Source organism: Sander lucioperca, chromosome 21 (assembly GCF_008315115.2).
Source record: "Sander lucioperca isolate FBNREF2018 chromosome 21, SLUC_FBN_1.2, whole genome shotgun sequence".
Lineage (NCBI taxonomy): Eukaryota > Metazoa > Chordata > Actinopteri > Perciformes > Percidae > Sander > Sander lucioperca.
In genome coordinates this window covers 9,888,898-9,912,389 of record NC_050193.1, presented here as the reverse complement: position 1 = coordinate 9,912,389, position 23,492 = coordinate 9,888,898, and the positions used below count along the sequence as shown (strand labels likewise).

At 36.8% G+C, this 23,492-nt stretch overlaps 3 protein-coding genes across 11 annotated transcripts in view; all 3 read right to left on the bottom strand.

Annotated features, from left to right (window-relative positions):
• Nucleotides 1–1,528, bottom strand: part of LOC116059288 (nuclear GTPase SLIP-GC-like) — a 32,891-nt gene extending 31,363 nt beyond the window's left edge. For 2 of the 9 annotated variants that reach the window (XM_035996482.1, XM_035996483.1), the window contains exon 1: nucleotides 1,356–1,492. The gene's annotated coding sequence lies outside the window, so the exon portion shown is untranslated. Of the gene's footprint in view, nucleotides 1–883; nucleotides 1,036–1,355 lie in introns of those variants that run through there. The other 7 variants (XM_035996486.1, XM_035996487.1, XM_035996480.1 and 4 more) reach the window with 6 other exon arrangements.
• A 2,894-nt stretch (nucleotides 1,529–4,422) lies between these two features.
• LOC116059290 (nuclear GTPase SLIP-GC-like) lies at nucleotides 4,423–14,562 on the bottom strand. Its single transcript, XM_035997046.1, has 20 exons — nucleotides 14,547–14,562; nucleotides 13,556–13,638; nucleotides 13,195–13,228; nucleotides 12,951–13,043; nucleotides 12,445–12,532; nucleotides 11,409–11,625; nucleotides 11,076–11,282; nucleotides 10,412–10,624; nucleotides 10,147–10,310; nucleotides 9,449–9,530; nucleotides 9,286–9,373; nucleotides 9,018–9,139; nucleotides 8,434–8,607; nucleotides 8,189–8,346; nucleotides 7,882–7,999; nucleotides 6,243–6,351; nucleotides 6,002–6,135; nucleotides 5,573–5,654; nucleotides 5,397–5,476; nucleotides 4,423–5,273 (listed from the first exon to the last, which is right to left on the bottom strand). Exons 1-19 carry the CDS (start codon nucleotides 14,560–14,562, stop codon nucleotides 5,427–5,429), a joined length of 2,232 nt encoding a protein of 743 aa, XP_035852939.1. The 3' UTR covers nucleotides 4,423–5,273; nucleotides 5,397–5,426.
• The window catches only part of LOC116059289 (nuclear GTPase SLIP-GC-like), a 36,603-nt gene continuing 17,533 nt past the window's right edge, over nucleotides 4,423–23,492 (bottom strand). The window contains exons 23-24 of the mRNA XM_031312265.2: nucleotides 22,455–22,456; nucleotides 4,423–5,160 (exon numbers count right to left, since the gene is read on the bottom strand). The gene's annotated coding sequence lies outside the window, so the exon portion shown is untranslated. The remainder of the gene's footprint in view (nucleotides 5,161–22,454; nucleotides 22,457–23,492) is intronic.

Below are 23,492 nucleotides of genomic sequence, written 5' to 3'. Positions count from 1 at the left end.
CAGGTAGTTTGGTACAAATACACAATTGCTCATCTCCCCTTATCTGTGCCCAACCTTCCCCAATTCACTATTTTTTTAGAACCTGTATGTGACTTCCTGTCTCTCTGTGAGATTTTGACTTTTTCAAGGTACCAAGTATGTCTGTGTGATTTTTTTGTGAAATGTGTATACAATTAGGCATATGTCGTCTAATAGAATATTTTCATTTGATAGAATGGTGCAGCAATGAATAAAAAAAGGTCTGACTTGAAATCAAGGAGACTGAACATTTCACACAGTGTAAATATAATTTACTATTTACTAATTACTATCATTTACTAACTTGAAATTAAATAACTGGGGAAAACTAGCAGTTAAGGGGTTAAATATTTGCAGTAGGGTACTTTAATAACCACTTTATAGGCTAAAACTATCTTTTTGATTAACTGGTAGAGCTGATGGCATACATATAGCTATGTGTGCTGGGATGTTCTATATATATTATGTTTGATTAAAAGGTTGAAAGGGTTATGCAGTTAGTTTAACAGTTGTCCTCAGTCTGTTGATTTGTATATGTCATAAATAGCTATACAGTATTTATGACAACTTGTTTGATCACTCCAACTGACTCTACTGCTGTTGATCTGAAGAACCATGCCTGCACTGTCAAAAAAACCAGCAAGACTTCCCTTTTGTACTAAACCCACAGAGATTATAAACCAACATTTTTTTTCAGTGCACTTGTGCCTTGTATAAAAAAGGCAACACAATTGTATTATTATAAATATCCCTGCCATTATAAACCATAATCAAATTAGTCACCATTGCTGTTTTGTGCGGCACAATATTTAACTAAATCAATATGAAAGGCAACAATATAGTATTTTGATAATTAAAAAATAACTTACGTTTCGTTTTCCTCTTTTGAAATCCAGTCCTCTGGTGTTCTGGATGTTTTCGACTCTTCTGTAATTAATGTCCCCTCCCTGCACTGACAGAGATCACGTGTTCTGGAGTTTAATGAGAGACAGTTGCTGAAACAGAAAAACCATAACATTGTGACAAAAGCGTAGAAGATAAACAGGTTAGATCTGGTTCGTGTGTGTGTGTGTGTGTGTGTGTGTGTGTGTGTGTGTGTGTGTGTGTGTGTGTGTGTGTGTGTGTGTGTGCGTGTGTGTGCGTGTGTGTGTGCGTGTACAAATACAACATTATTACACTATTGAACATCGATTAAGCATGCGCATTCAAAATCATAAACTTTTGTAACCAATTCTGGACAGGGGCACTTAACTATTCAAACGCTTAATTCTAGCTTGTATTTACGTATTAGCGTTACAGCCATGCCGTTAAAAACATAATCGTTCCAACACTACCTGTAGTGTGTAGCGTAGATGAGCTATCTAAATATGGATCAGTGCCGATCCTCCGGCTGTGAAGCAGGCGATAGGAGTCCCTGTTACTCTCAATAGTTGTCCAACCCAAAACGAAACCAAAGTCTTTTCGCCCTGGGTCTTAAAGCTGACTGTAACCTGAAACCCAGCGTTATACTTCTTTTTCATAGGGGCATGAAACGTTGCTCCTACTCCTCCCATAGCCTAGGCTACTAATTAAATCTCTCCTATCTACATTTTTTATTTTATAATCTTATTTTCTGTTTTATTTGTTTTGTATGTTTATGTGTCCTTCCTTTCTTTGTAGCTTACATTTTCCTTCTAAAGAATGAATAAGCTAAATGTACCACATGTAGGCTACGTCCTCTCCCATGTTTGGAAGCTGAAATAAGCAAAACTGAAATTGATGGAAGAAAAACAATAGATGATAGAAAAAAAGCTACACAAATGTGTATGTAGCCAACATTCTTCTAATCGTGTGTGTGTGTGTGTGTGTGTGTGTGTGTGTGTGTGTGTGTGTGTGTGTGTGTGTGTTGAGATAGATTGAGTTTAGAAGGGAAATATATATGGTTGAATTAACAACTCTAAAACATGACAAGGGGACACAAGCCAAAAAGGCTGGGAATTATTTTGTACTTTTGTTTTTAAATAAATGTCTATTAAGTCACTATAATCAAATGAGGTAACACAGTGGTGATTGAGCTATGGCCCATACATGAAAGCCCTTACATTTACAGTATTACAAAGTCTGTGTCGACATTACTGGGGGAAATAATATAAAGCGACACTGTTTGGATCTCTGGGAAGTGAGGTCCAAAAAACACACCTGCAAGTACTGCTTATAGCCATACACGCCGCCAATCAGAAGGAAACAGAGATCTTAGAGGTTATGAATTTAAGTAAAGGGTCTCAGTAATTCTTCCACCACTGGCTCCCCTAAAGTGATGGGTAGGCAGCTAATATATAATCCAGGGAAATGATCACTTCTGGACAAAACATCTGATCAGACCAGTAAAATACACCTGGAGAAAAGGGCTGTGTTTCCACATTGACCAGGAGGTGGAGAAGCTGACATTTGCAACTTGTGAGTTTTGTTTTTAGCACAAAACTACTAAACCTGTTTAGTAACATTGTGGCTCCACACACACTCACCTGCTCAAATGTGATTTGAGGGTTTTATAAATAAATAAAACACATTATATTAGGGACCGTTCGGTATTTATGGAATGGACCACCAGAGGAAAATAGGGGAGGGTTTTGTCTTTTTATTTTTGTTGAGGGGAGGGTCATCCAACATTTGCTGGATACACCGTGACTCTTTGTGGATCTACTGATCGGTTTGGATTGCTTTTTTTCCGTGTCATTGGATTACGGCAAAATACGGATCTTTTTTCTTAACGTGTCTTAACGTTTTATGGTGAGTTTGGAGAGGCATCTCAACAGACTGTAGGTCGAACACTGATTGTTCACCGTTACATTTTAGTTGAATGTAACCGTCTGTCTATTGCATTCCAAGACAGCCGTGCCGCGATTGGATTTCATAAGGGCGAATTGTTAAATTGTTACAATGTAATTTAAAATCTGCTTCAAAAATAAACATGTGTTTTGGAATATAAGGGACTGTTTGTTATTTAATTAAGAGGCCACCGGAGGAGTTTTGTGGCCTCTAACCTACAAAGACTTGACCCTCTCCTCGTCAGTAATACTTTTTCTATGACCCTCCAAAATGATTTGAAAAAGAAGCATGACTCTCCCCTTGCATGTAAGTTTGCACTTAGCAAAGAAGTACATATGCCATTTGATTCTGCATTCTCATCTTACACATCACACTCCTCTGTTATGGTGTGGTGGCCATTTCAGTAGATTTACTCACTAACATTATTGTGGAAACACAATAAGCACTGGAAACTAAATGCACACTTCATGCATTACTTCAAATACTAAGTTACTCCTCTAGTAAACTAGTATTCACATGAAATAAAACAATAAAACATTGAGACCATTCAGCAAAGGACAATGGGAAATAACAATTCAACACTGGTTGCTATGGACTTGTCACCAGGCTTCGTCATTGTATATTTTAGCACATAGGTAAAGGTGCCGAAGCTAAAATGTACAATGACAAAGCCTAGTGACAAGTCCATAGCAACCAGTGTGAAATTGTTATTTCCCATTGTCCTTTGCTTTGCATTTAGTTTCCATGCTTATTGTGTTTCCACAACTATGTTAGTGAGTAAATCTACTGAAATGGCCACCACACCATAACAGAGGAGTGTGATGTGTAAGATGAGAATGCAGAGGTTAACTCATGTATGTCATGGCTGTAAAAATCAAATGGCATCTGTACTTCTTTGCTAAGTGCAAACTTGCACGCGAGGGGGAGGGTCATGCCTCTTTTTCAAATCATTTTGGAGGGTCATAGGGAAATTATTACTGACGAGGGGAGGGTCAACTCTTTTTAGGTTAGAGGCCACAAAACTCCTCTGGTGGCCCCTTAATTAAATAATGAACAGTCCCTTATTATAATATCATACATATTGTGTGTACACATCATGTATAATATCCTAATATCAACGGCAGCTTACTCACCAATGGACACACTCACAAAAGACAAATGCAAAAATATTGTACACCATTGACCCAGAAGAGGAACTAACCTTAAGGCAAATGAGAAGTTCGGAGTTAAACTGAGTGCGTGTACAGGCATATTTTCATAAAACCACAAAGATTAGAGAAGCCGTTTGTGTGTTGAAATTGTTCCTGTCATGTGTACACATGTATGACTTCCTGGTATCAACCTCAGCTTACTCAACAATGTGCCCAAAACACACTCATGCAAAAATAATGCAGACCGTTTATCCTGAGGAGAAACTAACCCTAAGGCATACAAGGCACTTGCTAAACATCGGGTATTTTACTGCACCATCAATGTTAGGTCAGAACCTTTAGGATTAAGTTAGAAAAATTAGATGAGGAAAAGATTGGAAATTAATTTGTTTGTCTGACAAGGTCCTTTTAAAACAACATAAACAATAAAGAACCAAACTACATGTGACACTTTGACTCATAAGTGAACTTTATTGAGGTTTATTGGGCAGTATACCATATACAATTATTTAAGCATTTAGAAATAGTGTAGATTAAAAAAAAAAAAAGGACAGTGAATCGTGAGAAGCCAGCAGGTTTATTGCTATCATCTAGTTCTCTCTCTTTCTCATATATGAAGACATAAAAACATTATTTTGCAGTAAGCAATACTATAGTCTTTGAACATTGAGGAAAAAAGATCATCATCATTCTTTGAGTAGCCTATGTCAAATCTAACCTACAGTATGTACCGAAATCAAGGTTATGATTTAAATTACACACCCATAAAATCATTAAACTTTCACCACTCTCATCCTAATTGACCAATACTAATGAAATAAAATTATGGAAAAAACATGAAAATATATTCAAAGAGAACAAAAAATCTAATCATGTTAAATCATTAAAAACAAAACGTTAGTGCCTTAGTGGCTAAGATGTGTACCATTAAAACCACAATGTCCATGGTTTAAATCATATTGGGAACATTTGCTGCATTCTCTCCCTCTCTCTCTCTCTCTCTCTCTCTCTCTCTCTCTCTCTCTCTCTCTCTCTCTCTCTCCACATTTTCTGTCTGTCTCTGATCTATAATCAAAAATGTCCTACCAAAAATAGAAAATCTAAAATCTCTCACCATGTAATTCACCATAAGCAAACTCAAAGTACATATCAAAACAACATTTAAAGAGGACAGGGATAGCAACTTGACGATACATGTTTGAGACCAAATCCAGAGGCCTGACGTCAGTAATCAGTGTGTCTGCAGGACCTTCAGTGGGTAATCTGGCCTCTGCTGTTTCTCTCCAAGGAGCAAACCTGAAATGTCCACCAGAGAGATAAACAGAGAGGTTATGATATTGATCAGTAATGACAAACAGTAAAGCTGTCATATCATCTATCATATCATCCATTTGAATCATCAGTTTCACTACAACGTACCTGTGCACGTCATGGACTCTGCTGCTGGGCCTACAGTTCATTGTAGTAATTGTTCACCTCCTCAAGCTGCCATGTAACATCTAAAAAAAAGCATTGTTTAAAACAAATGTATTATTAATTACTAATTTTAGTATTTTAAGTGAAAATCATTTTTTATTTTGTTACGTTCCCTTTACCTGGGATTGAGTCACCATCTGTCTTGAGTGACAGCTCGATTGATTCCTGCATTGTTTCCTCCAGCTTCTTCAGGATCTCTTCCTAAATTAGCATCACAATCTTTATCACTTATTACTCACACTGTCAAATATTGCATTCAAGGTTACTTAACTGAATCCTACATTAATTAAACAAACAGGGTATACCTTTTAATAGCTACATCATATTTTGTATGTTTCTGTTTAAAATTAATAACAATAGTTGAATGTTTGTGAAAGTCTGTGTGCAGTGATTTCAGTAGCAAAAGCAGCTTTCAGAATGATGCATATTCTGCTTGGATTTAGAAAAATCCTTCATCTTAATGATGAGAATCATGGATAAAAATAAAGATGTGCAGCACATGTTTTATGTTATCATCATCGTATGATGTATTATAAAATGTCACAAACCATCAAGTCTCTCAGCTGTTTCAACAATTCTTCTTTAGCCTTTTCAAACATGATGTTCTTTGCAGCACGTACGTGCTTCTCAAGAGTGTTTCTCATATTTTCCAGCGTGTCCTTTCCTGTAAATGTTGCTGCTTCTACAATAAAACAGAAAATTGTTGTAATTGTTTATGCACAATCATAATGAGTGTAAATGTGTATTATTACAGTGTCAAGTTGCTAACGTCACGTTCTTCTATCTTACGGCTATAGCCTCCTTGCATGTTTTTCCCAATTGTCTCGGTCAAACTCTTGTAGATCGTTTTCTTACTCTCCCGGATCATTTTGTTGAGTTCTGTCTTAATTTTGTCCTCCTTAAAAACAGAACATAGAGCATAGATCAATATACTATATACTGTATATATATGTATATATACATATATATATATATATATATATATATATATATATATATATATATATATATATATATATATATATATATATATATATATATATATTCTTAAATAAAATCAAGGTGATACAAATACATGTAAGGCTCATCTTTCCAGATTTTACCAGTGAAGCAGTACATTATTTTTAACTGAGTAGGACCTGCTTTCCACCAGGTGGAGGTACACATTCTTTTGCCCACTTAGGTCAGACTATCACAATTCTTCAGTATGTTGACATGAATTGGGCCAGGGTCAGTTTTACAACAGCAGTCAAAGAGCCTATCCAGTTTTAACTGAAAAAAAAAAAATGGCTTGCTAACAACATTAACTGTAATAATAGAATTCTCCATTTACAGTGTATATGTTCACAGTCAAAAATAAGATTATTTGTGTTCAATGTTTAGTCTTTATTCCAGATCTTAGTCACAAACTTGATGTCCGGGTTGATTTGCTCACCCTTCAGCCTTCGGCTTAAAGGAGAATTCTGGCCGATTTTTACCTGAATCTGAATCACTATATATCTGCGAGTACTGTCAATAGGAAAAAAAATGACCAAAATCGGTGCTAGCAAACTGGAGTTGCTGCAGCTACGTCCAGAGCTCCCAGTTAGCTAAAATGCCAGTTGTTGGGGCAATTTTTAAGAGTGCCTTTGTGCCTCTTAACAGAAACAAATGCAATTAAAATGTCTGTGCAACATGAACAGGGCCCTTACGTGACAACAAGATGCGTTGTTGCGTGTTGATCTACTGATCAAAGAAAACTGGAAAAGAAATGGTTCGCGTTTGTTTACAATTTCCTGCAACAACTGAATTCCAACAGGACTTCAAGTGTTCGTCGTGAAGGCATGACCTGTCCTCTGGAGGACATAGCCAGACCACCGGGCGGTCGGTGGATTGTTGTCGGCAGAGGGAGGCGACGAAGGCGGGTACGGGAGAGAAAGCAGAAGCAAGGATGCCGTTTGGGCCTGCTAGCCCGACTAAGGGAACTACCACACACAGACCTCCTCTGCCAAGCCTCCTACTCACCAACGCCACATCCATCGCACACAAAATGCCGAGCTAGCTACCGGCAGGATCGAGACAGGTGACAGTACAAACTTTGAATTTAAACGGTTTCTTCACAACGTCTGAGTTAAAAATGCATAAGGGCCCTGTTAATGTTGCACATACATTTTAAATGCATATGTGTCTGTTAAGAGGCAAAAAGGCACTTTTTAATTTGTCCCGACAACTGGCATTTTAGCTAACTGGGAGCTCTGGACGTAGCTGCAGCAACTCCAGTTTGCTAGCACCGACTTTGGTCAGTTTTTTCCTATCGACAGTATTTGCAGATATATAGCGATCAAAATTCAGGTAATTCAGGCCGGAATTCTCCTTTAAGTCTCTCTAACCTGGACAAACAGCTTAATAATGGACTAATGGATAAGATGGTGTTATTCTCATCTCTTACCTCTGTCTTGAGAAATATCAGCTGCAGTTCAACATCTTTGTACTTTTCAATCAGACTCTTTGTGTCAAGTGAAAACATATTGATGACATTGTTAAATGGTCCACACTTTCTTTTATTTCTGAAACATGTTAACATGTTAAGTTGAAATGATTCATAAAGGCAGCATTGACTAGTTTGATAATGTAATTTGTATACATGTATTATATATCATAATTTATATAACCATATCATTTAGAATGGGTTAATTCTACGTTGTTTGTAAAACAGACCAACACAAGGTTTTATGTCTTATTAGGTCATTTCTTACGGGAAGGTCTTCTTGAATTCCTCATCAATGCTGTCAGTCAGGCATGAAGCTAACTTTCCATTGAGATTTATTTGTTCCCCATTTTTTGGTTTGTGGGTGCCGCTTTTATTAACTACACTCTTCAATGTCTGGTGAAAAGCTGCATTTTCTACATCGCTCTGAAACAAAAAAGAAATGTTTCAAAGACATATTCATAGTAAGTGCAAAATTAGCTGTTGTGATGTAATTATAACTCAAATACATACAGGACGTATGACCGACATCAAGGCACTTTCACATGAACGTTTTGATCTTTCAACCCCCTCACTGAGGCATTTTTCAAAAGCCACGTAGGCCTCTTCCATGGGTTTTCTGACTTTATCAAGTTCATCCTTCATCTTTTTGTCAAGGTCTGTGCACACATCTGTGTTTTTGCCAGCCTGAAATCAAACACAACACATTCAGTATTTAAAAACTATATTTCAACCCGAGTGGATTTTCTTTCATGATAGTATTGATTCTTTCTTTCTTTCTTTCTTTCTTTCTTTCTTTCTTAATGAGATTCTGTTAGTCTTGAGTATGATCACCCTTTCTGTGTCCAGCCTCTCTGAAGCAACTGGAAAACAACTACCTTGATGGCTAAATATTTTCTATGGGTGAGATTACCCTTTCAGTGTTTCAGTGGCATTAAAACATACGTAGTTACTCCACAAAGATTTGAGAAGTCTGTCACTTGCTTTTAACACCTTTTCACTGAATTTGAGCATACTTTACTTCATCTTACTTGCTGTGAATATTATTTTCGGTCAATAATAATGACAATGAAAGAAGTTGTATTATTTGATCTTACCCCATCTCTACGGCTGGCCCCTTGAATCAGAGAGAGAATCCCACGAGCTCCAGACACATAGTTTACTGTCTCTGAGTGACAGTCATTGAGTTTTTGCAGAAATTCCTTAAGTTTGGGTATTTCTGCAATTACACATATATAATACATTTACATAGATTTAAATGTCATAATCCAATTATTGTTTAAAAGTAAATTAAAACAAAATATGTATAGGAGCTATTCATTTTCTTTTACCCACAAAGTGTTTATATATCTACCAGACACCTACCAGTGTCATCTGGGTTTAGAAGATTTTTCTCTAGAAACTCGTTGGAGGACACTGTGAAAACTTCCAAACATTCATTACTGAATTGTTTCTGAAAAAAAGGTTTTAATTTTAAGGCAGGTTTGCAGTTGTAGACAATGTTAATCTTTCAGTCAATGAAACTCACCTTGATCGTCTTTTCTTCACTGAATTGTTCTCTCACTTCTGTCTTGGCTTGCATGTTTCTGTCAAGTATGGCTTCACGGTCACTATAAGAGAAGATTTACATCAAGTGGCATTTTATACTTTACTTTTTACTTACTTTGGAGAACTGAAACCTGAAATTATAACATATTTTTGCATCACCTCTCAGAATAAAGTTAAAATGATCTGTTGTTAAACCTGTCCCTCTTACTAATGACTCTATTTTTAATTAACACTGAATTGCTAGGAAGTCTTGTATAAAGAAATATTTAATTTGATAATCATTATAGGAATTTTGAAAATTGAGACAAAGTTAAAGACTGCTATTTTAGTTTATTTATTGCGAACTTTAAGTCCAGTAATAGTTGTCTGTACATCCATTGCTACATTGCTAACAGGAACTGCTAACTTATTTGACATACTTTAATGGCGCCAATTTGCCAAAATGTAAACAAATACAGAGGTGTTTTGGGAGTGCAGTTGTCTCAATTTTGTTTGAGAAGGGTCCACTGCGTCAGGCTGCACCTCTGCACCTAAACTAACAACAAAGCATTTTAACAGCATTTGCTACCTGTGGCATGGACATATTATCTGTACATTTGCTTGTGTAAACTCCTCTTGGCTTCCACACATCAGTGCCTCATTTTGGATGTTTAACTTAACTACTCTTAAATCACTTACTTAAGATTGAAATCAGACTTGGAGCAGATAAAGAGAATGTGGTGACACTGGCCCCCATTTCCCATGAGGCTGCTGGCACTTTCCAGGATCTCCCAGGGTTCTTTCTCTCCTGCTGCTCGATTTATGTCAGTCACAATCCACACAGTCGAACAACTTCCAACTAACTGAAGGGGCATAATAGCAAATTTCATTATGAATAATTAATAATGTCACAGTTTCCAGATAACACATACACTACAAACAGCATTGTATGCGAATAGATTACCTCTTTCCACATCTTGTCTCTGCTCTTGTTACGGTCCCCATTTCCAGGAAGATCCACAAGTGTGACATGCTGGAGAAGATCATTATTGGGCACCCTCACAGTCACACACTTCACCAGTGGCCAGAACCAACTCTTTACTTTACTTTCTTCGTCTTCTGAGTCACGTCTTGTGACTCTTGTGAATCTGACAAGTGTTCCAGATAGCTTTTCAGCCTACATATATATGTATAAAAAGAAAAACTAAATTAAGGCAAGGCGGTTTTATTTGTATGCACAAACTCCAACTAAAACATGTTTTACAAATTGCATAAAATAAATATAATAGGATTAAACAAAAAAGAAGAGCAATTAAAGAATGCTTCAGGTTAAAATCATATTAAAAATAGTAAAGAGTAAAACCAGAAGTGGAGACAAAAGTAAAACGTTCTTCAATAGCGAACAATTAGGTTTTAAATTTAGATTTAAACATGATCAGATTTCGATAGTGCCCAGGAATATGGGAGGTAATTACAAGTATGTTTATTATAGAATAGAACACCCATATGGTCCTAACTCCGTAAGTGGTAGTATTTTATTAAATCAATTATCAGACTAACTGGTAACAAGTGCAGATAATAGATGTAATGACTTATTATTTTGTTTTTATATAACGCTTGTAACTTACTGATTCATAAGTCAAAATCTTCTTCTTGTTTTCGAGAAATTCCGGAATTTCTTTGAAATATTTTTTCTCCATGAGCATTTCAGAGGTTTTGTTTTCCTTTTCTTTTCTTCCATACAGCGCTGACAGCTTTTTATCAAAGTCAGGATAATCTTCATCTTCCTGACCTGCTTTATCCCCAAGAAACTGAAACAACTCATCCTTCCAGTCCTAAGAAATCAAATTTATATATATTAAGTTAAATTAAGTTTAATTGAATAATAATCAGCAACTGTATTTCTGCAGCTGCATAATAGCTTCTAGTACTAGCAAACAAAAATACTCAGTTCATTTTACCTCTTTTGGGATGAACTCAATGTCCGCCTGATAGGTTTTGTTCTGCGTGTTAGCCTCAACTTTGATCATGACTGATGTACATGCACTGACATCTCCAGTGGGTAAGATATCCTTCACTCCAATGACAGCATTTATCAAAGAACTCTTTCCAGCCCCAGTTCTACCAAATACACCGACCAACTCCCTCTTGTCTGTCTCCAAATCATTGATTTTATCCCTGTTGAGAAATATATAAGCAATAAAAACATTGTCAAAATAAGGAAGAAATACTATTATTATCTATGACTGTGTAATGTTTTATAACACATTATGTAATAACACTGCGTTATGTAATAACTTGACAAAATGTAATACATTTTTTTACTTCAGTACACCTGCATTTTGTAATCAACAGCCTGAACACAATACTGTCTGTAATCATTTTCTCTGCATTAGCCGTATGACCTGTGGTGCCCCCCTTGGTAGTTGACTCTCATCTTAGTTTAAATAGTAGCAGTGACAAGATCAGCTTTTTATCATCTTACAAATATTGCCAAACTCAGAGACTTGACTGCATCAAAAGCCAATATGGAAAAACAAATTCACGCTTTTATTTCTAGCAGAGTTGATTACAGCAAGAAGCTCCCAAAAAAAGCCCATCAAAAAGCTTTTCAAAATTCATTCAAAAAGTCTGCTGTGGCCTGTCATATAATTGAATAGAAGTCAATGCCACTTCTTTTTAAATCAATACATGGAATGGGACCAAAATACATTACAGACATGATTAAGGAGTACACCCCTGCCAGGCCTCTCTGTTGTATGAAGCGCTTTGTGCTACATTTACATGTATGAAAAGTGCTATATAAATAAAGTCTGATTGATTGATAAACAATGTGTACAGACAAAAACAATGTGTATGGCTTTTCCCATAAAGTTTTATTTATAAATGTGAGAAGAATGTGGGCACCTCACGCAAACTTCAGACCAGACGTAGACATAGTTTTATCTGGGCCTATACAACAAAGAATTTGGAAAACTTAATTAACTTAATATTTACTTCAAGAAGTTGTTGAGCTTGTTTTCTTGGGCCGGTAGTCTTTTCTTAACAAAGCTCATGATGCTTTTCACTTTAGTCAGTATTTCTTCAGTCAGAATACAAGAAAAGAACTATTAAGCAGGAAACTTGAACCAGTGTATCCACTAAGCAGTAATGCATAATGAAGCACTTCATCTACCGAGTCAATATAGGATGCTTTTGAGTATTTAATCATGTATACTATGGCAACTTAGCACAGAATGAAAAAGTGGTCTGAGTTTTAAACATCATCAAGGTAAAGAAGCATTTAGCACTTAGAAGCATACATATTACTACATACATTTACATCACATGTAACATGTAAGCTGTTGACTGCTTGAGGTGTCCTGATTTTGACACACAGCAAATAAGCAAGTATTTTACGTGGCCAAAATATAAACAGACATTTGCTATACAAGTAAAAATGTCATTACATGAAATGTTTAACCCTGTAGTAGGTTGCCATTGTTTGAAAGTATTATAAATACCTGAGTCTGGTCGTGGTTTAGTGCCACAGTGTCGTTTAGTAGCTGGTGATTGAGATTTGCTGGACTCGCCCTGAAGATCCAACTTTCTCTTTTCTTAAAAGAAAAAAAGAAAAGTCTGTTGCATGTGCCTCTCAAAATATTCAAAAGTGTTCTCAATATAGTTGCTTAGTCAAAGTAAGATATTATTGCCTTGAAAACATCAATGAACACTTAATGTAATTTATTAAGATACTGTATATCTCACCTTTATTACTGGTGTCACTGGTGAACGGAAACACCTGTGGATGAGCAGGAATGTTTGACTATAAAAGTAAATAAATTAGATCTACACAAATGTTGTCCTCTACCAGAGTTCTACAGGCTGGAACACACATCTTTACAATTCAAACATTGAATTTGCATTTATGTTCTCCTTCAATCTGTGATGTAGTGGAGACCAGAAAAGGGCCAACAGGTGATCCCATTCAGAATCTTTTTTCCCTCCGACCACAACACTGGGATCCAATGAGACAATTCTTCAGTCAAAGATGACTTTGTCTCAGGACAATGGAGAATAGAGGCACGTTCACTGAATACATGCCTGGGAAATTCAATGTGATCCTTACCTGAGCAGAAACAGCTTCTTCATGCTCCTGTTGATACTGCAGATAAAAGGTAGCACTAAGTCCGGATCCGATACTTGCATTTGCTGAGATAATAGACCTGCATACCGTTTTGTTTACAAAAATAACAAAGTAACTTAAATGTCTTAAGCTTAATACATTTAACTTAGATGAGCAAATTAGTTTTTTTCTCTTGACACCAAAACAGTTCTCTTTAGGATCTCAGCTAACCTCCAACCAATAGTAAATCTTAGATTTTCTTCTAGTGTAACACCGATGTCTCTAGGAAATAACAGCCTGTAAGCGTGGTTTCACGGAAGAAGGCTGGAGAATTGGAGTAATCCACTTCTGTAAAAAACTAGACGACTAAGAAAGACAGACTTTTTTACTTGTTGCCAAAGGCTGGCAATAAGTTTTGTTTTTTTCTTTCTTGTGACAAAAGAGTTGCAAATCTTATAATAAAAAATCCATATTAAAGACATTTTAAAACAATCTAGGTTATGATAGTGTTGTCAATGAGATATAACAATCCTCCATCAAAAATACTACTGTAAATGTATCTACATAAGTGAAATTTATCAAACTAATCAGTGTCTGTGTAAATTGTCTTCACAGAGCAGAACATTACCTTAAACAATGTGAATTGTCTCTTGAATTTTATCCTTGGTCCCGCCTTTGTGATGAGTTTATCAATTTCTTTATCATCAAGATTGTAAAAACTTTCCTCGTCAATTTCTTGATCTGTAATTAAAAAATATTCAGTTGAATCGTGTGTGTTCACATCTGAAGCAAAACTTTGTTTAGCATGATTACCAACAAAGTCAATGGCAAGACACAAATAGAAATTTGCGTAATGCTGTGTCACAAAAGCCTATCAGTTGTTGATTGTTGAAATAGAGGAAAAAACGTCTTTGCGTAAGAATCGAGACACTTTTGATCCGTTTAATTTATTGCAATTAAATCACTTCAAAATCTGTTTACTTTGGGTTCATACAGCATCTCTGCTGCATCTTGCGGGAGTAATGTAAATAAACTATAAATGATCCTGCAGTCGAACTTGCGCGGGTATCGCAAGTTCAGAATTCACTTTGCGTTTGATGAACACAGCGGGCGTCATGCAAAAAATGAGAATTGATATCAAATTGCTTCAGACATGTATTTCATAAGGAGTGAAATAGGTGTGGGTTCAGCCATTAATGTTTTGAGGGCATATAAGCCTCACAGAGTTAATGGCCTTGTTGTATAACCTGAATGATTGTATTTTATTCATTTACTTTTTAGTCTTGATTTCGGTGCTACCTAAGCTGAGGTCCTCATCATAAATAACATTACAATAACCCACACGCTGCTACAAAACAGCAGTTATCTTCTTAATAAATGTTTCCTTTCCAAATGTGTAATAATAACAAGGTCTTTATCATATCATATCATATATTAATGCTTTTGTACTCTTTAAACAGCAACAAGAATTGCCTGGATTTATCAACACTGATCTCTCCCATTTTCTTAAAACTAGGGCTGTCAATCGATTAAAAAATGTAATCTAATTAATTACACACTCTGTGATTAATTAATCGAAATTAATCGCATACATAATTAACGGTGCCTGAACCGATACTTTTTAAGAAAGTAAAAAAAGAAAAGAAAAAAGAAGGGTACTAAACAACAGTCGGTGACATTAAAGAACGGCGTGTTTATTGCTAAGGCCATATGGTCAAAATTAAATGATTTAATAATAATGTATAACAATAACAATAACTTATTTCATAGTAAATTGCTGTTGAACGACAAAAACATCCACCAGATGGGAAAAGGACATTTACAATAACTTAAAATGCACCACGACGCTGTAGTTTACCAGTTTCATTGAACGCACCGTCTGTGTTGTTTTTCCGACGGCAACTGCAGCTTGTTACATACCGGTGTTGAATCCTCTACAGTAAAACACAGTCAAACTTTACACCGTTTAGCGTTAGCTGTCAGCATTTTAACTGTGTTTAATCCAGCTACTAGCTAGCGGTAGGCTAACGTTAGCTGCTGTCTAGTATAGTGTTAACTAGCTAGCGGTAGGCTAACGTTAGCTGCTGTCGAGTATAGTGTTAACTAGCGTCACGTTCAGCGATGTTTGTGTTGCCTGTTTCAGAGAGAAGAGCGCAGAAATATCAGTGGCTCCAGATTTCGGTAGCCAGGGTTGGCAGGAAGAAGATTTTTTACAAGTAAATGTTCCAATCAATGATCCAGGCAGCACATTCTCGTCTCCCTCCTTCATTTTACAGTTGAATGGTGGCTAGAACGGCTCCGGGTCAAACGTCAATATGGAATGGATTAATCTGCGTTATTTTTTTTAACGCGTTATTTTTTCTCTGATTAATTAATCGAAATTAACGCGTTATTTTGACAGCCCTACTTAAAACTATTTCTGTTAAGGACACATCACCATTGTACTACAGAACAATGTTACATTTATTTTATGTCAGTATTAGTAAATGCTTAGACATTTCAGTATTGGTAGGTCATATTAACATTGTATTTTATCTGTGCCTAAAGAAGCATGGTAGTACTTTACCTTTAAATGTTTTTATCAACTCGCTGAAACCCCATTCAGTTAATTTGTTACGGACAAAGTCATCCATGACCAAGAACTGCAACTGGAAGGTAAACACATAATTTTAATCAACCATTACTTGGTATTGTTGAGACAGTTACAAATTACATTTAATTGAAGGAAAAGAAGGGGTTACGAAACTGATGATGGCAAGGGTTTAAGTAATATCAGGTCACAAGTTATGGCAAAAATAACTGACCATACTTTATTTCTAGTAGAGTCTGCTCTGCTGTTTACTTAAAGGTGCACTATGCGTTCCTGCATGACGTTACTTCTGTTGACGTTCCAAGTAAATTCAAAACAAAACGGAGCAAGCTCGCCCCTCCCCCCATGTTTCCTTAACTGTCATGACTAACTGACTAACTGTCACTAACCCCCACCCCCTCCCCCAACCATCTTGTCGGTGATTGGCTGGAACGTGTTTGTTGTATTTTGGTGCCTATCCTGTGCCTCTAGTGTTTGTTTGACGTTTACGACCCCTGTGTTGTCTCCCGAGACCGGGCTTTTTCACAGTGTATTCAGGGGGCAAGCAGCTAGCGGATCAAGGAGAGATGCCTACGATTTGAGACAAAAATTAAATCGCGCTGAAACCACGCAGGAACGCATAGTGCACCTTTAACTATGACATTTACAGCAACCTTAGCTTGTTCTAAATGTTAATATGTGAAAACAAATCCAGAGGAATGTACATTATCTGAAATATCCAATGTTATCCTAGCATTTACAGTGTATGATATTGTCTGTAAATCAGTAAGTATTGCATACATATCTTAAATCATATTCACTTTTAATTTTCAGCCAGAATTGTGGCGTAGGTTTGGGGATTCAGCTTGTGAGCAAATGAGTGAGAATTCACAAACACAATCTACAATAGCAAACTTATAACAGCTAATTTATCGATATATTATAGCTGCCCTCTTTTCTGTTTTATATTATTGTTGGCTGCTGTAAACCTAAACTTTGTAAAAGTGGTTTACAAATGAAGGGCTGTTCTTTGATGCCTCCAATAAAAACTTCCATGCTACATGTGTACATACTACATGGCTGTTAAGTTGTATAAGAACAGCTAATTTGGGAAACTAAGAGCAGTGCCTAATCTCTCTAAATCAATATCACAACAAACCTGCTCTTCCTCTCTTGCCTTCTGTACTTGTGTGACCCTAAGTTGTAAAGAGCAGAGCAGCTTTTAATTTCCCTGTAAAAGGTAGGAACACACAATGATAGGCTGTCTGGGCAAGCTGCATATATGGCTTAACTGGCAACTTAAACAACAGATTTGTGCTGTTTCAGTGTTTCTTTAAACAACTGTTGAAAGCAGACAATGTTGGTTGAAACCACGCCCTTTTAACTGGATTATCTTGATCAAACATCACTCTGATAATATCTGGTTGATAGGTCATCATTTCATCGCAGCTAATATGCCTTGCTTAACTGAAAGCAATAGCATATTAAACATTATCTTCATTTTACTAATGTAATGGCAAAAAATACATTTAAGCATCATTCTTAATATTCTTGTTTTATTTCTTTCTCTGTTTCTCTCACAATGCTGAAAGGGAGTTTATCTCATTCCCACATGTAGATTGCGTACACGAAGTCTGGAGACGAATGCGTACAGCCTTTGTTTGAACCGATAAAGGTACAAGGTCACAGTAAACTATCTCTCTGTACAGATTAATTTGTCCCTGGATAGTTGAGATGTAACCAGGGGGTGAAAATTGTACATTGGGGAGGAGGCGAAATGGCTCCAAGATGTCTCCTGTGTTTAGATTGTTTTTCTGTGTATCAGATTGCCTGTGAGAAAGGCAGAGTCCTGTTTAGACCAGAACATGTGTGGTTATCACTCCCATTTCCTTGTTGTGTATATAAGCTCAGTGTTCCTGTTCACTCGTTGAAGAGACTTTTCCACACTGGGCTGCTGTGCCTTTTGTGAACTTGTGCCTATCTGCAAACTTGCAAGTTTATAATAAAATACAAAAACCTAACTTTAGTCTTCGACTGTCTATTTTCAAAAACCTACACCTGCTGCACCGAAATACTTCCACCACACTATCCACTAATTCTTACCACTCTAAAACCTTTTAGTTTTTTCAAAGGAAAAAGAAAAGAAAAGGGTTAAGCTTTGAAGACATTATGGATAACAATAAAAACTATAAGTTAAGAAGTAGCAGAATTTCACTTCAGCATGCAGAAGTGCTCTCTGGAAGTATATGCAGATTTCAAGTTTATCTACGGTATAGATTTGATACTGTATAAATAATACATCTATAGCATATAAATGACTGGGTGAATACAAAATAGCAGAATAGGTGTATATACTGTATCTTACAGTCTCTGAGTAATGTAATGCACTGCCGTTGGGTACTTACGTCTCGTCTGTTGCTCCTTAATACACGAACAGGACTCCTCTGGTGCTTGATCTAACTTGAGTTCTTTCTTTTATGTTGTCTCCACCTCTCACCAGCGTACTCGCCTCTCAGTCTCTGCCCACAGGTCAGATTCAGCACGATAAATTTAAATATGGAAATACGTTGAGGAAACTTTCCGTGAACAGGTTAGATTCTCATCCACCAATACCAAGCCCTGAGGCTGTCCCTAGCAACAATCACACCTAGCAGTCTTGTATAATGGTTTTGACCTTGGACCCAAGGAAGAATAATCTTCACTATGGTGATGACTAATGGGGATTCTTAATGAACAATAAACCTCGTTGGACCTTGAGGGAAATGTCTCTTTGGTTGAACTAACAACTCATAAACATTTGAAATATGACAAGGGATCCTAAATAGGTACTGTTTTGTAAGGCAACGAAAGAAAAAAAAGAGTAACCACAGCTGTCCTTCCTTTCCTGGAGTAAGAAATACAATATTCCCATCTGAAATGTAGTAGAGTTAAAGTATAAGTAACATTAAAAGGAAATTGTAAGTACCTCAAAACAGTAATTAAGTGCTGTACTTGAGTAAATATACTTAGTTACTTTCCACTAGTGATAAAAGGATCGGGAAGAGGGAAGGGTTCTCGTCATTATTGGTGCACTGGTGACCCCCACTGGTTGTTTGGGGTGTTGGCACTGTGGGGGTGGGACTATAGAGACAGCATGACACCCTGAAAAGAAGTGGCTGGTACATAGCAAGGACGTGTACACGAACATCTTTCTGTTTGACTGACATGAGAGTGTGCTCACATACACTTACAGTTCTTGAATAAACCCTTTGCTTGTGTATTGTCATGTGGATTTTGTTTTATGTGATATATAATATACTGTCTATTGTACTGCTAATGCAACATCTCCAGTATGCATTTTACCATGGTATGACTGTATCTGATACTGCTGTGAAGTGTGTGTTTCAATTTAAAAAAAAATCATTTGTGCTGTATCATTCAGCATGCTCGATAAAATAAACGTGCACGATCACAAGTTTTTTCTTATGTTTTTCTTTTTTACTGTGAACACCAGAGGGCGGCAGAAGTCAATGTTCTGGTGGACAGATGTTTCGATGTTTCCCCACAGTATGCATGTAACATTTGAACATGGAAGATTTAGTGATTAAAGATAATCGGTAATGTGCAGAAAGATCAAAGTGCCATTGTTTGACTGTAACTAAAATCTCTCTATTTTTCTCCCCTTTTGACTGATATAAAACACAGTCCCAAAAATGTCACCAACTGGCTAGAATTCTCTCAGTCAGTCAGAGTCTCTGAGGATTTGTGATTTATCAAAAGAACAGGTATGAAGTGAGCAACCAGCGAGAAGTCTTGATGCCAGGACCAGAAAGCTCAGTACAGGCTGTCCAGCATGCATCATTTGTATTTAGGCATATAAATTTGACTTAAGTATTTTTCTATTACAGCTTGGTAATAATAAAGCAATGATGGGATGATATCATTTAATAACGAGGTAATAGCTACAGCATGTTATTTATTGTGTCATGCACATACAAGTGCCCAGCCCAGACATGCCGTCACAGTGCTGGAACATTTTTCATACATGAACATAACCTTGTTCAACACAATGCCTACAAATACCTGTCTTCTGTCCCAAGCTGGACAAATCAAATCTGCCAAAACTTCCCTTCTTAAAACACAGCTCAAGTTTTTTTTCTTAACATCCAACCAGAAGAACTCATCAGAAATTAAGGACATTTTACTAAAAAGTGTAACCTCATATTATCATATAATGAACAAATTAAACATGAAAAGCACTTCATATTCAATCTCATTTAAATCACAAAGCATTTTATCCTCAGGGAGGCTATTAACTTTCCTGCTTCTATAGTTAACAGTAATTTACCTTAACATAACTGTGCACACAGAGATCTTTGATTCGGCAGGTCCCCTCAGGTTTGCGGCGCTTTACACCGCAGCTAATTGTGAAAGGCTCTTATACTGATTGAACACTACTGAATGACAGGCAGGCAAAGTAAGAGGGTGGTTTCACTTTTTTGCGTTTTTAAAGGAGAATTCCGGTCGATTTCAACACGTAGCTCTGTTGTTTGTAAATTTGAAGTGCTGTCAGTAGCGAGAAAAAGGAAAACAATCGGTGTTGCCTACACCGTGTTGTACACATAAAAATATTTATTAATTTAATAATTAAATAAGGTAGTGTCTCCAAACTTACCGCAATTATAACTTGTCTCCTGCTAGTTGTACTATAGCACTTACTTAAAAAAAAATAAGCATATGCCTATTTTTGAAAAACTCTTTGTATCTCTTTTCGGTGTTGTAGTTTGTAGACGGTCCCTAACTCAACACCAGAACTAGACAGAGCTGAATTAGCAAAACGTTAATGCATTTTTTTCACCCAACTTTTTTATTCATGAAAAGAGCAAAATTTCAAAGTGGCTTGTTTGGTGCATATTTATCCATGTAGCTCTCAGTCTCGGCCCCCTAGCAGATGGTCTGACCGCATACGCGGAGTTTGCTGGGGGGGCAGGAGGAGCACTGCCCCCGTGGTGGCTGAAACGGGTAATTGCATTGCATTGTTTAAAAAATTAGTGGAATAATTACGTCTGGCATGACCAGATATTTTATAAATATCTTAAATAACACAAAACAACTAAATGGTGGTAGGTAATATATCAGATTTCATATACTGCTTTAGTAAAAAAAATATTACCTGGCTGACGATGGGAGCAGCAGGACGCAAATAACGAAAGTTACTGTTGCACTAGTCTGGACATCTTGCCATGCCAACCTTGCAATAAAGGTTTCCTAAATGCCATGTATATAAATGTGATGTCAGCTTACTAATTGATTGTGGGTTTTGTGTAGATTTGGACTTTTATACGTTTATTCCACTTTGTTTAAATGGTGAAGTGGAGAGGCCTCGTTCACCTGTTTGGAGCTGGCTGGTGAATGTGACGCTCGTATAGGCCTTGCTGGATACACCGTGACTCTTTGTGGATCTACTGATCGCTGTGGATTACTTTTTTTCCGTGTCATTGGATTACGGCAAAATACGGATCTTTTTTCTTAACGTGTCTTAACGTTTTATGGTGAGTTTGGAGAGGCATCTCAACAGACTGTAGGTCGAACACTGATTGTTCACCGTTACATTTTAGTTGAATGTAACCGTCTGTCTATTGCATTCCAAGACAGCCGTGCCGCGATTGGATTTCATAAGGGCGAATTGTTAAATCGTTACAATGTATTTTAAAATCTGCTTCAAAAATAAACATGTGTTTTGGAATATAAGGGACTGTTTGGTATTTAATTAAGGGGCCACCAGAGGAGTTTTGTGGCCTCTAACCTAAAAAGACTTGACCCTCTCCTCGTCAGTAATAATTTTTCTATGACCCTCCAAAATGATTTGAAAAAGAAGCATGACTCTCCCCTTGCATGTAAGTTTGCACTTAGCAAAGAAGTACATATGCCATTTGATTCTGCATTCTCATCTTACACATCACACTCCTCTGTTATGGTGTGGTGGCCATTTCAGTAGATTTACTCACTAACATTATTGTGGAAACACAATAAGCACTGGAAACTAAATGCACACTTCATGCATTACTTCAAATACTAAGTTACTCCTCTAGTAAACTAGTATTCACATAAAATAAAACAATAAAACATTGAGACCATTCAGCAAAGGACAATGGGAAATAACAATTCAACACTGGTTGCTATGGACTTGTCACCAGGCTTCGTCATTGTATATTTTAGCACATAGGTAAAGGTGCTGAAGCTAAAATGTACAATGACAAAGCCTAGTGACAAGTCCATAGCAACCAGTGTGAAATTGTTATTTCCCATTTTCCTTTGCTTTGCATTTAGTTTCCATGCTTATTGTGTTTCCACAACTATGTTAGTGAGTAAATCTACTGAAATGGCCACCACACCATAACAGAGGAGTGTGATGTGTAAGATGAGAATGCAGAGGTTAACTCCTGTATGTCATGGCTGTAAAAATCAAATGGCATCTGTACTTCTTTGCTAAATGCAAACTTGCACGCGAGGGGGAGGGTCATGCCTCTTTTTCAAATCATTTTGGAGGGTCATAGGGAAATTATTACTGACGAGGGGAGGGTCAACTCTTTTTAGGTTAGAGGCCACAAAACTCCTCTGGTGGCCCCTTAATTAAATAATGAACAGTCCCTTATTATAATATCATACATATTGTGTGTACACATCATGTATAATATCCTAATATCAACGGCAGCTTACTCACCAATGGACACACTCACAAAAGACAAATGCAAAAATATTGTACACCATTGACCCAGAAGAGGAACTAACCTTAAGGCAAATGAGAAGTTCGGAGTTAAACTGAGTGCGTGTACAGGCATATTTTCATAAAACCACAAAGATTAGAGAAGCCGTTTGTGTGTTGAAATTGTTCCTGTCATGTGTACACATGTATGACTTCCTGGTATCAACCTCAGCTTACTCAACAATGTGCCCAAAACAGACTCATGCAAAAATAATGCAGACCGTTTATCCTGAGGAGAAACTAACCCTAAGGCATACAAGGCACTTGCTAAACATCGGGTATTTTACTGCACCATCAATGTTAGGTCAGAACCTTTAGGATTAAGTTAGAAAAATTAGATGAGGAAAAGATTGGAAATTAATTTGTTTGTCTGACAAGGTCCTTTTAAAACAACATAAACAATAAAGAACCAAACTACATGTGACACTTTAACTCAGAAGTGAACTTTATTGAGGTGTATTGGGCAGTATACCATATACCATACCTTTCTTTTCCAGCTCTCAGCGAAGGTGGTCGCTTTTTTTCTCCCTCTCCCTCCCAGGCCTACCCTGCTTGCTATCTTGTCTTGTGTTGTCTGTTGTTAACTTTTTAGAGACTCTCCCTGCAAGGCTCTACAAATACCTAAA

What these genes read in the sequence shown, in the direction of transcription:
- LOC116059290 (XM_035997046.1), bottom strand. An exon ending in TAAACCACGACCAGACTCAG is followed by an intron (nt 12,533 to 12,950) that starts GTATTTATAATA and finishes GTATTCTGACTG; the next exon opens with AAGAAATACTGACTAAAGTG. An exon ending in GTGAAGAAAAGACGATCAAG is followed by an intron (nt 9,374 to 9,448) that starts GTGAGTTTCATT and finishes CCTTTTTTTCAG; the next exon opens with AAACAATTCAGTAATGAATG.